Source organism: Opisthocomus hoazin, chromosome 16 (genome assembly GCF_030867145.1).
Source record: "Opisthocomus hoazin isolate bOpiHoa1 chromosome 16, bOpiHoa1.hap1, whole genome shotgun sequence".
NCBI lineage: Eukaryota > Metazoa > Chordata > Aves > Opisthocomiformes > Opisthocomidae > Opisthocomus > Opisthocomus hoazin.
The window spans coordinates 17,740,737-17,757,597 of NC_134429.1; the positions used below are offsets into that span (position 1 = coordinate 17,740,737).

Consider the following 16,861-nt stretch of genomic DNA (forward strand, 5'->3'; position numbering starts at 1 on the left):
CATGTCATTTGTGCAGAGGAGAGAATTTAAACTGTGTTATGCAGTCTGTTTTATGAGATGCTGGAGAGCAACAGGTCATATCTGACTTGGCGTGCAGCTATTGAGTTCTTGTATATTTAAAAGCATTTACAGGTCTCTGTTGTGCTTGACTTGGAGGAAGTAGCTGTTCTTGCTGCAGGCTAAGGGAGAACTGGACATGATGCCTGGATTAATGGAAGACTAGAACAGGAAGGAAAATTTAAGAAAGAAAAGGTTTTAAAAAACCTTGAACATTTTATGAAGCTTTAGAACATCTGTCTGAGTTTCTGAGGCTAATTTTTATGTGCTTTGTTGTTCTTTGTGTATCAAGTTGCTTTCTCTTGCCTTTCAGTAGAGGCACACAACTATTTTACAGTTGGATATCTTGCACTGCCACGATGGCCTAATGATAATTCTGTGTGGCACTGATAACGGTGACAGCATAATTGGCCAGAATTTCAGAATGCCAGAAGAATTGACTTCGTTCCCATTTGGAAATTCGGAACAGCATTTCAAGCTCCCTTTAATTCTGTTACTGAGATGGGCTATATGCTAGGCTTACGTTTCCAGCAGGGCTTTTTGACATCTCAGGAGTTCAAAGGAAAACAGTTTGTCATAGGCTTTTTTAATACAGAGTGGAATCACAACACAAAACAAATGTAAAATAGTTTGGTTAAAAGGAATCTTTAAAAATAAATAAAATGGTCCCCTGAGAATTCACATACACCACAGTAAGTCTTTGGCAAAATGAGGAATAAGGAATCAGGGCTTCTTGTTTTACGCAGTGGACCAGATTGCTCTCCTGTTTCCTTGGGCTTTTTTAATCCATGGTCGGAGTGTTCCAGCTCTGGTGTCTGCGTATTCCCCTACACCTTTTTAATTCGCGTTTTCCTATATGTGCTCTGTTAACTGATGCTGTAAAAGCACCATACCTCTGATGTGGTCCGCAGGGCAGTAGTGTCAAAGCCAGCAACTGAGCTGCACCGTTGAGAATCCGACTTCCTTTTGGATTGCCTGGTGTTAAACATTTCTTGATTTTATTTTTTTAGTTGATTTTCATGCGTTGTAATAAGGTGCAGACAGGAATTCAACATCTTGGGGTGTTGGGAGTGGTCTGAGGGCACGTTTTGTTTGCCTCCTTGCCGCTGCCACTGTCTTTTCTTGCCCAGAAGCACAAGGCAGCAGAGGGGTGCGTGTGGTGCCCGGGGAGCGACCAGCATCGTGCTCGGGGCGATGGACGTTCCTGGTCATTCGCGCGGTAGGGAGTGCGAGGCAGGCGTGCGCGGCAGTGACCAGCTGCACCTTGTAGGTGGTCTCAGTATCTCGCTCTGTTGATATTTGTGTGACTCCTGCCTGCGAATGGGGGGCTGGCACCTTGCTGTGGTAACATTTTCCTTGTTCAGGAGCCTGAGCACCCCCGTCGCTGCACTCGGAAGCTCCCAGTGCTCCGTTCGCTGGGTCGAGAGGAGCAGGTGGGCATCAGGAAATCCATATACTGGAAGGGACGGGAGCTCCAGGCAGATGGAACTGGTGGTTCATTCCTGTCTGCGTGCCCCGAGGCAGCGTCTTGGCGAACCCCAGCAGTCTTGCTGGTTCGGAGGGTCAGGGTTAGGTAAGGATAGATCCGCGAAATAATATGCGGGAGGCTCCAGAGAGACCGCTTACTCGTATTCAGCGTTGTGGTGGGAGCTGGTGAGGCGCGCAGGGCACTTTCAGTAGCGAAACAGCCTTTTGGGGCTTCTGTATCGGCTTCACGACATGGCAGCCTCCCATCACCTGCCCGCCTCTTCTATGTAGGTGTTCAGAGGAAGGCTGCGGTCCCAAAATGCGTTAACCCAGCTTGAGGTGTGCTTCTTTTTAGGGAATTATTAACGCTTGCGTCGTGTGTCCCCCCGAATGTCAGGGCCTGGGTACTCGGCCCCCCTCGTGGGTTTTCCGGGCGGAATCTGGTGTTTGCCAGCGGTTGTACCTGTGTGCTCGTCAGAGGAAAAAGCCCTCAGGGCTGCCCCTTCCGAGCAGGGCTCCCTGGGTGCGGGCCTGATCCCCCGGTACCGCTCCGGGGGGGTAGGGGTGTGCGGGGGCCAGCGAGCCCGCAGAGCCCCCGGGGCCCGGCTGATCTGGCGGGGCTCTGCCGGGCCGGTGCGCGCCCGCCGATCCAGGCCGCCTTTTGCGGCGCGCCCCGCGGGTGCCGCGCCGCCCAGCCCCGCCGCGGTCACATGCTGGGCCGCCGCCTCCCGCCCGGCCCCTCCGCCCCGCGCCGCCCGCCTCGCCGCCCGCCCGGCCGCAGCCCTGCCCCGGCCCCGCGGGCGGCTGCGGGGCCAGAGGAGGCAGCGCTGAGGGGGGAGCGGCGGGTTCTGGCGGCCCTTGAGGGCTGGGGAGCGGCGGCGGCGGCGGCCCCGCAGCGCGGCTCTGCTCCCCGGGCGCCAGCGGTGCGTGTGTCCCGGCGGCTTGGCGGGGAAGCGGGCTTGGGGACGGGCGTGCGGGGCAGGGCTGGCGGCGGTGCCGGCTGGCGAGAGGCTGCGGGCGATGGAAGTTTGACGCAGGAGGGAATGTGGTTTGAATTTTTCCGTCTCTTTCCAAAGCCTCTTCCCCCCTGCTTCCAGCTGCCGTGGAGGTGGACGCTTCCCTCTCTCGCCAGCCCTGAAGCTGGGAACACTGTGTGGCTGTTGTGCTGATTAACAAGATTTTTCTTCTTTTTTTTTTTTTTTTTTTTTTTTTTTCCGTGCTGCTGACATGCTATTTTCGTTATCTTTTATCGCAGAAGCGTTTTATCAAGGGGTTGAGGCAGTACGGCAAGAACTTCTTCAGGATCCGAAAGGAGTTGCTTCCGAATAAGGAGACCGTAAGTACATTTGCGCGTTCTGTAATTTGCTTTTCCTCTTGCTGCTTCAGCCTCTGAGCTTACGAAACTGCTTCCTTTTCCCCCCGAACTGAATTCTCCGCAGATAAATGGAAGAGAAATCCCCAGCCAGCAAAGGTAGCTGGAATTTTTAGGGCAGTTTTCAGCTCTCAGTGGGTGAAAGGTGTTACATAAAATAGTCGTCATTGCCGGACGGAGTCACCGAGGTTGGATGAAGTGTATTATTTATGGAGACCAAATCTAATTTTAAATTCTGACATGATGATGGGATAATACATTTATGTCACCCAGTTGGGCTCAAATGGCAGTGGGTAATTAAAGAAAGCCTAAACCAAAACAAAATCTAATTGAATCTGGAAGACTGAGGTATGCGCCGGCTGCTCCTGCGACCTGCAGAATTCGCTGGTTGTGTTTAACTCTTCACGTGCCTGAAGCGTGGACAGCAGAGCCTGGAACTTCGGTTTCTGAATCGAGGCGCGGCTGATTACTCTGCTGAACTTCACAGAGCTTACCCAGCTGTCATTCTGCTGAAAATCCTGGCAAGTGCTTGGGAGGAGGATGGACAGGGAGGAGGGGTTGACTTCTTCAGAGGGAAGAGGGTTTGGGAAGCCTTGGGAATCCAGTTACTTTTCCATTAGTCCTAATTGCTGAGCTTCTGTAGAAGCTTCAGTTTCTGTTCTGCAGGTGTTGTTTTAACTGCTGGGAGGGTGGTTTTGGAAGGCGGTTTGCATGTTTGTTCTGAATTTAGAAGGGAGATAAATCAATGAAAACTGAGTTAGGCTGTTTTCCAGCAAGGTGTTCGTGATCAGCAAAATATTTATTTAAAGCGTAACTGGTTGTTTAGACTTCTGTGTGTGTGGAATTTGGATGTTCAGTGGGAAAGAACATTACTGTAAAAATACTTTAAAACCTATCACGTACTGTAGGACACTTCCATTCTCTTCCGAGATGTTCTTGGGAGACGATGCTGTGCCATCGCAATCTGTCATTGGTGCGGAGTGACACCGCGTAAGTCAGCTGGAAAGGGGAGGATGGAGTGGTGCCTGGAGTGCCTCCGTCGGAGTGTGTGCTCGCTGGTTCTGTTGAGCATGATGGGAAAACTTAATTACCGATCAAGTGTGGGTAGACTTTGCTTTAGTATTCGGTTGGATTTTGAGGCATGAAGGACCGGTGTAGGAAAGCTGACAGCCGAGAAGGAATGCCAAAATAGTATGCTTCTTAGCAACATCTGAGAAATCCAGCACATAGCCAGCTTAAGCAGTCCTGCCGCTTTTCTGTAGAATATCTCCTAGCAATGTATTCAGAAGAAATCGGAGTTTACTTTAGAAATTATTTCTGCTGATGGTAAAACTTGCTGAGAGGCAAAAGGACTCTTCTGAAGTTTGAATTACAGCCAGTATGAATTTTGCTTGTGAATACAAAATGTGTCTTTTTGATAGAGAACAATAGTTTGCAGGAGAAAGGAAAAAAAAAAGCTGACGAACTGAGAGCTGGGGGCGGGTGTCTGACCCTGTCTGTACTGCTTGACTTCGATGTTTGAACTTGGATGTCAGGCCCGAGGCTTTCTGTAAAAGTTTTGCAAGCTTGCAAGTGGTGTGAAACTTTAGGTAAGCTGTTATTTTTCAGGTGTTACATTTTTGTATCGTTAGGTCAAAATTTTTAGTGTAGAGAGGACTGAAAATGAAGGTTGAGCGCCTGGGAAGCAGCGTGTGGACGGCGTTGAGCGGGCTGGTTTAGCCCCTAGTGGTAACTGATCTACAAACAAACTCTGACCTACAACGGGTTGTTTAATCTCCGTTTCCTATTTTTGCCCACAGGTCTCACTTCTGCTTTCTTTTAATTCCCGATCTTTTTCAGGCAAAATTCACAGCAGTTTTGCTGTAGTAAGGCATGCAGAGTAAAGGCTGCAGTAAATAATATTTGACTATCCAGGATTGCTTTTCCTCCTTAAAGTGGAATAATGAATAATGTAAATTACAAGGCTGTGGAATTAATTTGTCTGTATTTTTTCGTCACCAGAATAATTTCAGATTCTTTGCCTGCCATTTTTCTATTGCGGTGTGAAGTAACCCTCTAGCAATTCCAGAAACACTAGAAAAAAGGCCTTATTTTCTTGTTTTGCCACCGTATTAACATGAGGTGAAACTCTTAAAAATTATTGTGCAGACGCAGAAGCACTACGGCAACTCCCAAGTTCTGCAAAAGCTGCTTGAAAATGAGTCAGGGGCATTCGTGAAGTGACTCGCCCTAAATGGAAGCCAGGCTGTAGGTCAATACACCCTGCATGTTTCTAATTTATTAGTTTACCTTACCAGTCACTGAGGCCTGTGGGGAGGGGAGCATGGGTTTTTGCCTCTCTGCAAAACCCACTTAAAGTTAAATCTCCTTCGTATCGTGCTTCTTGTATAATGCCTTTTCTAGGCACTGAGCTGGGGGTGGACCCTTCCCAATTTCGCCTTAAGTCCGGAGGTTGGAGCACTGCAGTAGTGGAAGAGAAGTAAGAGAACAGACACCCAAAATTCTTGTAGAGACTAGGCCTATTTTATATTAAATCAAGCTGATGCTGCTGTCCAGGAAGTCAGAATATAGAGGTGAATGTGACATTGTATTTCTTTTATAATATTGGAAGGTGTAAAGTGGCTGTGGGTGAGAGATGAGAATTAGGCCACGCTGTACTAAGTTTTCTCGAGCGTGTTAAGGAATGTCCTACTTGAGCTGTGCCTTTTTTTTTTTCTCTCCACAGTTAATGTACTGTGTGTTTTAAGAAAACCCTGTGTTTGTCAATGTGTGTTGTAATTAGCTTAACATAGTTTTCCAACTTTTTTTTAATTGCTTCTTCTAAATGAATAACCAGCAAGGAAAAAAAAAAAATCTTTATGAAAGAAAATACTCACTGCGTAACAAAGCTGGGTGTGTGTTTAGGTCTTTTCTCTTCCAGTTTATTTCAAAATTGATGTCTGAGTGGCATTCCCCATGGGTATGAGTGTAACTAGATGCGGTGTTCTCCTCAAGCTGGTGTAAGCCAGAGGGGCAGGAGCTGAAATCAGCTCCTACCTGAACATCCCCTCTGCTGAAACGGGAATGCCAGAATGGGCTGAGGAAGGCCAGTTGTTGTAAGGCTGGGTCAGTAGGTGTTAACCCTGTGATACAATGGAGAAAAAGTGCCTCCAGGTAGATGAGCTTAAATAAAACTTCTGAAACTTCCTTGGGTTTCTGTTGAACTCTGCCATAAATCCCCCTTCTCCTCTGTTCCCATGCATCTGTCTTCCTTTCCCTTCTCCGAGCAGTTTTCCCTTGGTCAGCTGGAGCAGCAGCTGAATGGCACCGCTGGTGAAGCAGCCTGCTCTGCCTTGGTTCCTGCTTAGCAGCAGTTTTGATTCTTCTGTGTGGTTAAGCCGAGAAAAAAAATTTGGAGGCACCTATGTGACATGCACAGTTGTCATTAATAACTTTCATTTAAATTCCTGTGTTGTGAGAATGCAAGGTACGCAGCTGACAGGTTTTCTTATATGTCTGATTTGGTTTTAAATGTGATTTATTTTTTTTTTTCCCCTGTTTTGGCTCAATTTGCTAGAACTTTGTGATAATACGGGATTTTCAAAGTATTTGAAATTCTCCTGCTCTGAATTCTTTCAGTGATTATGCTGAGCTACTTGAATTTGAGAGTTTTAGGAACACCAGTGCTGTGTTAGGCCTTGGGATAGAAGTACTTAAACACCGACAAGGTCGGGAAATGACTTACCCTGTTCTTGTAAATGCTTAACTCTGTGTTAGTGACGTGCAAAGGGTAAACAGAAACGTGGAATGGACGTGAGGTTGTGCAGAGCAATCATGTCCAGCCAGAGGAGGAGGAGGAGGATGCCAGGTCGTGGTGTCGGCTGGCTCAGGTTCAGCGCTGGGTCCTGTTCCGCTCCACCTCGCCTTGCGCCGGTCGCTCACCAGCGCTTCTGAAAGCTTCACTCGGGGTGCAGCTGCAGTTTGCTTGAACTATTTAAGGCTGTGGGCCCGGTCAAAAACAGATTTGTTTTCCTCTGGCCGGAGTTCTGCAGCCTGCTTTGTCAGGTGAGTTGTCTGACCGGCAGAATTCACCCGTCCTGTGCCGGGTGGTTCGCCTCTCGAAAGGGAGGGGGTTGTAGGTGACCGTGCCTTTGGCACCTTGCGTGTGGGTTTGAGGATAATACCGTGTTGTATCAGTCGGTAGCTGTGACATAGGCTGCAACGGCCTTGAGGCTTTGGAAGCACTGAGTCTGCCACCGGAATAGGCCCCAGTGCTTTTTGACCGCTTCCGTCTATTTTTAAAACTGGGTATGACACCTATCTGAATGTTTTGCCGTTCTCAGCTGACTCCTGCTGTGTTCTGCAGGGAAGGTTTAATGGTACAGTGATTGTGCCCGTGGTCTCGTTGCCTGCTTGTTTTATCTGGTGGGCCGAAGCTCCTTCGTGAGCCTTGTGGAGCTGCTTGCTTAGTCAGAAGTCTAAAAAGAGGACAGTGAATCTTTGTGGAGGCATGCAGACCTTGGTCTAATTTTGTTTTGAATTTCCCCGTTGCCCCCATAGGTATCTTTGGTGTGTGATTTTTGGTTTGGCTGCTTAGCGAGAGACGGCGGGGTGCGATCGAAAGGTCTTGCCCCTGGGTGGGTGCTTCAGTATTTAGCTTTAAAACACAGTCTGAACAGAAATCGTGAGTATCAGCTGTCTTCCTTAGATCAGATACCTGCAATGTGCTGTATTTATGCACATAAGAACTAAATATGCATCACTTCCTGCTTTAGCAAAAATATTCTCTCTTCAGATAGTAAAATCCTTCTCTCCAAATTAAATGCTGTTGGGACTTGGAGACTAAATAAGCTGTGCTCTGTTAATGTTAGGAGACAAAATGAGTGCAGTGTGAGCTTTCAGCATCAGCTTCTGTTTAATTTTAGATTGGGGCTTAGATAAACAATTTTATTCGTGCCTCATTAATGCTTAATCTTGTGTTACATAATATACAATATTGGCTTCCTGAGTAGCTCTTAAATATAGTGCAAATGTGTAGTAGCTGAAAGGTCACTGCAGCTGCCATATGTGCAGGCTGGCAAGGTGTTTGTCCTCCCTGAGGACAGACCGTAGACTATTCATGTCAGCAAACAGCCTTAGTAATATTTGTGCAAAATTCTCGTGAGCGTACAAAAGGTAAAGATTCTCCCTCGACGTAGTTGTTCAAATAGCAGTTTTCCTTTGATCGAAAGAGGGGGATAATTAGGCGCATGTATTTTGGTCTGTTAGTATAAAGTGATTAGTTAGCCCTACATTTGCTTTGTGATGTTTGCATTTAGTGGTAGAACTGATTTGTAGCAGTAGTTGTGTTTGTGTCTGTGGCGTGGGCATTGCCACTGTTCTGCTTCCCCACCAGAATCATTTCTTATTTGGTGATATTCCCCTAATGATGGGATATTAATACATCGCGTAGTCAAGGCGTATGATTTCCTGATGTGCCTTTGCTGCAGGAGTGTTCAGAAAGGGACGAGCTATGTAAGCCTTTTCTGTTTGAAAGCTGAACCTTTTTCCTTAATAACTTGCTCTAGCCTAGATGCAGTCAGAGCTGAAATTTTCCATTAGAGTTTGAAGCAGCTGCCAACATAAACAGCCACTGCTTCTTTTCATTTCATCTCTGCTCGCTGCTTATAGTGCTTCCATTGCACGGGTATTACAGTTGGAGGGGTTTGTTCCTGGTAAAACAGGGACTGTAGGCTTCTCATTTTAAAAATGATAGCCTAAGACTTTTTTTTTCTTCCGTCATAGCAGATACCCTACTGAGCTGCAGTCCATTTTGAAACGCGGGCAGCGGCATCGGGTAGTTGCTTTTCCTGTGTAAGTGAAACCAGTGATTCATTTGCAGAACAAACTTCTGCAGGGAACGGGCTGCCTTTTTTTTTTCTTTTTTTTTTTCTTTTTTTTTTTCAAGTGTGGCTATCTTAGCTGGTTGAGGGAGAACGCTAAAATAGTGTGTTTGGCTTTAAGGTGAAGCAGCAAACTGAGGAGGCAGGCAGTAATTCAGTTCACGCTTCTCACCAGGAGCAGAATAAGTAAGCCAACGAATTTTGTGAAATGCTGAGCTCAGATGGAGATACTCCTGAATTCAAGTGGCACTGAGCTGAAAGCTGTTCACAAAGACCACATATCTGTAAGGGTTGTTCAATATATGTGTTTACTGCGATTTGTCTTGGTTCTAAAAGTTGAACCGTGAAACCTATTGCAAATGTCATCATTTTATTGGAGAATGGAACAGAAGGTTTGGGAAGGCCTTTAAAGAGACAGAAAGGTTTAACTCTAGTACACACCATGTCCTCATCTCTAAAAGTGATTTGGGGTCTTGCTGGTGAGCAGAGCTGCCGACTTGGTACGCTTGGTAGGATGAGCTTGGGCCACAGTTCCAGCTGCTTTTGGTGCAGTTTCCCGAGTTTCTTGTTCCGACGTAGTGTGTGCTGGAGGTACATATTTTTCAGCTCTCCAGTCCTTGCTCTGTCAGCTGCCTTTTTACAGCGACTGTTGGCTTTCAGGGCCCAGTGCCACTAGTGTGTGGTCATCTGATGAACGACTATGGTTACAGCTTCCAAAATACCCTCGCGCATACCTGCGTGTCTCGATCTCAGCTGAAGCAAGTAAAACCAAAGAAAGAAAGTACCTCATGTGCTTTGGATTTACTTGTTTCAAATCTCTTAAGAAGAGAATTAACTTTCAATTGTATTGTTTTACTTTTGTACTCTAAAGGTAATTTATAATGTCATCAGCTCAAAATCTGGGCTGCGCATTTGAGCTTCTTACGAAGAAACCTTCCTAGGTGAAGAGCATAAAACCAGAAGGCGTATTCACTGTGCCAACTGGACTCCAGAATTGCGTTTAGCATGGGTAATAAATCAACTCTGCACTCTGGTGTTTTGGGTTTTTTTAATTTTACATTACAAGATTGAAACTCATTGTTTATTTTTCTCTGAAGGTTTAGAGGTAGGTAGGAGTAAAATATTGTTGCGAGCAAAGGAGGGCCATTAAGCAATTGCATTGAGTGCTGTCAGAGTGCCAGAAAGGACGATTTCTGCTGTGTAGTGCAAGGTCTGTAGTTGGAGTTGTAAGCCAAGTTTATTTGGTGAATTGATACAATATTGTCTGAGTCTTCCTCCACAACTGGGAGAACACAGCGCTTCTGTGACTCCTCACAGTTCTGTTACACTGCGTTTTCCTTACCTTCTTTTTATAATTCACGTTTGTAAGGCATTTTGTTTGTTTCCTTATTGTGAACTCTCTTTTTTGCATCTGTGCTGAAGGGTATGTGTGACTCTGGTTAAAATGGTTTTGTTCATCAGCAGCTGTGTACATTTCAGTCTGTTTTTTTCTTTCCCTAGGATATAAGACATTAGCTTTTCCTCTTTTGTTGCAGTTGTCAGATGGTATCAAATACTCAGATGTCAATCCTAAGGTCCTGTGAATCTCCAATGCATAAATAGGTATCTGTTTGAGAATTTGTGCAGTTTATTTTCATGGCTGAGTCTCTTATCCTGGCAAGATTCTCTCCCCGTGGATGCCGTGCACCAAACCCTTCGTGTTGTTTGTTTTCTATCCAGTTAGTGGCTGACGATCTGCTTTAAAACTTGAAGATAGCTTTCAGAAAGGCAAGAATAAAAAGTCAAATAAGCCACCGTGGTGTTTGTGGGACACGCTGGCCTGGTACAGCACTAATGTTATAAAGTTTGAGTAACTCCTTGGCTAAATTAATCTGTATAATCCTGCCTGGTGTCTGATTTTTGAAATGGCTTAACAGAGAAACACTCTTCACATCCTCTCTCTGGTCCTAAATCACAGACCCACAACTGATATCTGAGGATCTCGTGATCTTTAACCTAACGTTCAGCATTGTTGGGTGTGGAATTGAAGCTTTTGCAAGTTAAGAGTTGAGTCAGAAGCAAACCTAGTGACGTCCTCAGGGAAACCGAAAACTTTGGTGGCAAAGCAGGAAAGTCAGCCCTGGTGTCTTGGAATGGCTGCGCTGGTGTAAAAGTGGCTGTGCCCAAGTCTCATCCTACAAGTACTTGATTTAATCCGTGAAAGATACATGACTCGATGGCTTTGTTTCATGGCAAGCTAAAGACTTCTGTGATGCGTGGACGTGGCATTGGAAGATGGTATTGTCTGGTTGGGGGGGACAGGAGCCAAGGGGACAACGCAACGCAAGGCTCTTGGGAAGAGCAGTGCTGAGTACGCGCTTCAGCTGGTGCCTGCCTGGGGCTGGTTAGTCCCGCTTTCTTATCTAGGCAGTGGGAATGCTGACTTTTAAAAATTCCTGCACGGAGCAGACAAAGGATTTCTTTTGAAAAAAGAGGTTTTAGAAAGGGAGGGAGGTGTGGAGACAAGTCGTTTGGTTGGCAAGGGGTGATTTTATGGCAGTTGATCCAGTCTGAGATACTGAAAAACAAACTGCAGTGAAACTCAAGCAGTTTTTGCTGCTAATTCAACTTCTGTGTTTAACCTTGATGTTTATGGCCTATACATAACTGATTTTTTGGTTGTGTGTGTGTATTTGGGCCAGATTTTAAGCTTTGTTACCCACTGGAAGCCAGCACAGACTGCTCACGGACAGTTTTTGCCAGACAGCTGGCTTGCTTACATTTGAGGAACAAGCAGTCTGTCTTGCTACTTGATTTTTCTCCTCGGCACCCACACTGCTTTCTTATCCTAGTCAGGAATAATGAAGATAAATTGCAAATGTACCACTGAGGGGAAAATAATGAGAGAGGGGCAGCTAGATTGTAGCTAACATGACTGAGGTTGTTAGCTTGGTGTTGTCCCACGTGGTGCCATTTTGGGTGTGTATTTGCGTCGTGTGAGAGGATGGCAATTTCAAAAGGTATTGCAGTGGTTTTCTGTGAATTTTCAAGTTCAAGAAGTAAATAAATATAAACAGCTTTGACCTGCTGAGAGAATCACGTTACGGGAGAGTCTGGGTGCTTTGGGTGCTTAGCAGTGCAAAGCAGTTTTCAGTTCCTTAGCACAGACATTCATAAAATCGGTGTCAGGGTTGTGTGGGGTTCAACACAGCAAGGCCTTTGGGGGCAAAATATTGTGTGGCAGGAAAAAGAAAATCATCTGTTGGCAGAGAGTGAGCTATACTTTTAATGTGTCTTGCCTGCCACACTGAGCATGAAATGAGCTTTCTTCTTACAGAGCAGAGCTTTGGCCTCACTGGTTGCTTCCTGCCCCAGGTGGCACGGTGAGAGTGAGAGCTACGGTGTTCTTCTGGCGCAGAATCAACCCCCAAATACATTATTGAGTCCTAAATATCCTGTAATATGCTGCCGTAACGGTGCTGCGAGAACAAGACAATAACAGCTTCAGGAGACAGATGCACTCACTTTGTCATTTTTGTTTCAAACCAGCTGTAAAAAAGCAGTGCTTCATTGCTGGGGTGTTTTGTTTTTCTTTTTTCTTTTTTTTTTTTTTCTAACCAAGGATAACTCCCAGGAATTACACAGATTGTGGAGTAAACTGAGAAGGGGGAGTTAAAAATAGTGACTTTTGTTTAAAGGGGCTGTGCCATAGGGGAAACTAAGGCAGCTTGTGAATGTAACAGGCCCTGTAGGCCTTGTGCTTTAAGAAACATTTAACATCACAAGCTGAAATTCACTGTGTTTTCTTTTGTTTTGTTTCCCCTGTTTTGTATTGGAAAGAAAAATGCTTGGGAATATGACAGAATTCAAACTCTCAGGGCAGAAAAATGCTGGAGATTACTGGTAGGTGATGGTGGTCTGGGTAAACACCTAGGGCTTTGCTGACAGCAGCACGTCAGGGACGAGGCCTGTGCCGCAGGGCGTTCGCTGGGTGGGAGGAAGGCGGCGAATCTGAACCGTAGCCCTGTATACCCGTGTAGGACGGTGGATTTCGAGTGGGGGATTGATTCCTTTCCAGGCCAAGAGGTAGAAAGCATTTTTGGGCAGCTTAACGTCTTCTGGTATGTGGAAAACAAAGATAATGAAGGTGTGAGCCACGTGAAATGCTTGGGCTTTGCGTTTCCCATTACTGCTTGTGAGCAGGAGGTGTTTTGCAAGACTAGAGGCCACCGTTTGTGCTGGTTTGTGCCTTCTGCTTGGAGCGAAAGGGGCTCCGTCTGCTGCCTGTGCCTCTGCCGTCGTCCCGGCAGGACTGCGTTTGTGCTGCAGGGTCGCACGGTCTGCGTTAAAGAAACGCCCCGCACTGCTGCGCTGCTTGCCTCTGGTCCAGCTGGGGTACAGGTGGTGTTGCATCAAACATGGAGTAATCAGAGCAGGGTCCACGGAAAACCTTTGCTTTTTATATCTCTTATTTTTAAAAAATGTTAGAATGTTGACGGGTGTGTTTCTTTCTCATGTAGATCTTTCAAGATGAAATTTTTCAATTCCCCTTTTCTTTGTCAACTTGAACTTAGAAACTTTCTGTTTTGGGGAGATGTAAATGAAAGAGGTGGTTACCTAAGTAGTCACTGTATTTGAGAACTTGAAAGTGTTAGGAGATTAATGACAAAATCAAAAATGCTGACAGTATTGATGGATGGGAAATCCTTACTGGCTCTGCTCATCAGGTATATAGAAAATTGGCAGGGAATATTGTGACTTTTGATGCTACCTAACACCTGTACAGCTGTAAGAAATCTGGCGTTAAGAAGGTGCTGGTGAGTACTTTTATGGCCATGGTGAAACAGATTGTTCTTGCTGGATGGAGCAGTGGAGCCGATTCCTCTCCTTTCCCTCCCCCAAGCATACTTTCTGTGCTCGCTGTTCCTTTCCTCCCAGTGCCCCTGACACGAAGGGAGTTATTTTGTACAATGCCTCTAGACCCTAACCCTTAAAGAAAGGGAGAGTACAGTCCAGGTTATAAACCAGCTCTTTCCTCGTGCAATTTGAGAAGTCCTCCCTGTTGTTCAGTTCTGAGCCTGCTTTGTGCCTGGTGCCTCTTGTTGTGTAAAGCCCTAGGACGTCCCGCAGGAACCCTAGATTTATTTTGCTAACTCTGCCCTGCTCTGTGGTTCAGGAACCTCTAATGATCTGTGAAGCTCCAAGATTTTGGAGTTGAACAGTAGTAGTTTTAAGAACCTCCTCTACTACATGAAAGTCTTAACACTTTCCACATGCTGGGTTTTTGGCCTCGTGAAAAGCTGACCTCCTACAAATATGGTTTGTGAAGCTAGGCGTCCTGGGCCAGGGCTCGTTAATGCTATTGTGAAATGGGGCTGAGGGGGGGAGAAAAAATGTAATGAAAACTCTGGGCTCTTGGCCAGCAAGGAAGATGTGATACAGTGAGCATGCTTCTGTTGCCCTTTGTTACTGTTGTAGTTTGATTAGCTTTGTTTCCAGTAAGCTTAATTACGGTTCTTTTCTTCTATTATTTTTTTTTTTTATGGCTAAGGAGAGGATCTTTGCCAAAGCTCAAGCCTTTCATTACCTGAATTGCAGTGGGATGGAACTGGAGAAATAAATCATACCACCTCCTTAACAAATAAACAACAAAACCTCACCAGAAACCCCGCTAAACTATAAAGCCAGCCCTTTTCTCTCTGCCTGCCTTGCTCCTGCAGCCTCTTACTTTCCATCCGTTAGTTTCTCTTCCCTGAAGTTACTTTTAGGCCCTTAGGGTTAAGAGTGAGTTCAGACAAGTGTGCGATGCTGTGTTGCTTGTGTGTATCTTATCTCTTCAGCAGCACAGGGTAAGGGAAAGAGGGATTTTGCCATTCTAAACACTTGCATATTTCCGAAAGCCCAAACCCCGCGTTTTCCGCCTGTCTCTGCAGGAGAAGAGGGCATCGCAGAAGCATCGAGACCTCTGTAGAGGCGGCGTGCTGGCTGGGTGGCGTGGCAAGGGCTTGTGCCTGGGCAGTGTTCTTCACGCTGGGTGGTTGTGCTGCGCTGGAGCTTGACCGGCTTCTCCGCAGCTTTGGTGTCGCACGGCCTGCGCTGTCTGCGGAGGTTTCCTTGCGCTGGGGTAGAGTAGCGCAGCTGCGGTGCGTCAGGGCTTAGATACTGGCAGAACATCATGTACAGAAGTTGGTGGGTTTTGGTATGAACCCTGATTCTGCGGAATTTCATACCTTGCGGATTCAGATGCGATTAAAAATACGTGCCATAAACCTCGCGCTCTCTGGGTGCTTACAGAGCATACAGAAAAAAGCATTTATCCTAATTCCCACCGTTAAATCAGACCCAGTATGCAGAATAGCTCTGTGGGTTGTATAACTGGACTTTCACCTTGTTAGGATGAAGTGGCGTGGACAAAGGCCTTCCAAGTTGTATTGATTTAACAATCCCAGCTCGTGTTCTGGTTCTGTGCCATTTGATGTGATGGATTTTTGTTGTTGTTGTAGCCTGGCTTTAAAAGAACATTCTTTTGTTGTGAGCGCAAGAGCTTCTAAAAAGAACTTGTCTGCTCACTGTGGTCATAAAGCTCTCCTTCCTACCTTTCGCTTACTTTTATTCTTTTAAGGCAAGTAGTGTTTTTGTTTCAGAGAAGTCTGCATGTTTCTTAAACTTGTAAGCCTTTCAAGAGTGATTCAAATGATTTTCAGCTAAAGGATGAAAAGGAGGAAGCTAAAGTCTTGTTCAATTTGAACAACCAGAGTATTTTAACCCCTAGCTGTCCAAGATCTATTTGGAAATAATGCATATACACAGCTATTAAATAAAACTTTCTAAAAGTATCTACTGTAGAGAGACAAATGGAGGTTGCACACTGTTGTTTGGGGTTGTTATGAATGACCCCGCTTGCCCTGCTCTTATCTGCTGAATATTTTTCCATGGAGCATATTAATAGTGCTGCTGAAGACACATCAGTGGGATCGCTAAGAGTTTTAAGTGAAAACTGCCCTACCGTTTTCCCAGCTCACCCGATGGCTCTTTCATGGTCCTTATCCCATGTTTACGTGGTCTGAAGTCATGACTCTAAAAAAACATGCTGACATTTAGAAACTGCAACTGTAGGAGTTCTCATTGCTTCAGCAGTGAAGTAGCATGTAACAAATTTATGTGAATCACCACTGAATAGCTGGTTTTATATATTTATGTCTCTGCCAAACCAGTGTTAAGTTTTCGGGTTTTTTTGGATTACTGAAATTTCGCTTTGACCTTTTCAAGTGAACTTACGTAGAAAAGATATGGGAAATCTTTAAAACTTGAGTTTTACATTACGTTTGATTGCTTCAGTTGTCATCTCGGAGCTGAAAATGTGGGTGGAATCCTGCAGGCTGTAGATAAACAGCCCTTCTGGCACACTGTTCAGTCTTGGTTTGTCATTCCATAAAGGTCACGTTAAAATGAGGGGAAAAAAACCCCAAACAAAACAACAAAAAACCACAGGCTACCAGGGGCTTCTTATCTGGGGAGTAAGAGGTTCTTTGGGCTACTGATTTTTTGGAATATTCTTAATTCAGTGTCTCTCCAGGAATGTATCGTTTCTGCTTCAGCGCCGAGAAGAGCCCGCTGTGTAACTTCCCAAATCCTCGGTTAGTCAGCCTCCAGCTTTTGCAGCTTCATTGTAGCTGTAACACTCTGTTGGCAAGAGGAAGGCTAATGAGGAGAGGTAGTTTCTGTAGTTGGGTTAATGCCTGTAGTTGAAGTCTTTGCAGATGGAGCAGCGCAGGGGAAAAACCCAGCTGATAGGAACCTGATGCCTGGATGCCGAGAGATTCGGTTTGCTCCGACGCTTCGACCTGCCCGCTCCCGAAGGGCTGATACAAGGTGGCTGGGGGCAGCCGGTCTGCTGGCTACCAGGCAGTCTCCTAAGATCACCCATCAGCTTTTATTCCTCTTCTCCCCTGCTTCCCAAGGTCACCTTCATCTGCGGCGTATAGTGGGGATTTCCATTTTATTTCATCAGACGTGGTTTGGAAAGCCAGTAGGAAAGTAAGTTAGATGCTGCCAGAGCTTTGTTGCCTCTGTATTATTTTGCTTTGTCTCTGTAATAATTAGTGTTGGCGTTGCTTGCTCGAAG

The 16,861-nt window shown here is 45.8% G+C and overlaps 1 protein-coding gene across 3 annotated transcripts in view; it reads left to right on the plus strand.

Moving 5' to 3' along the window:
* Nucleotides 1–16,861, plus strand: part of RERE (arginine-glutamic acid dipeptide repeats) — a 250,854-nt gene that overhangs the window by 191,746 nt on the left and 42,247 nt on the right. For all 3 annotated transcript variants that reach the window (XM_075437109.1, XM_075437111.1, XM_075437112.1), the window contains one exon: nt 2,780–2,860. In XM_075437109.1, the coding sequence (XP_075293224.1) occupies nt 2,780–2,860 (81 nt within the window). The remainder of the gene's footprint in view (nt 1–2,779; nt 2,861–16,861) is intronic.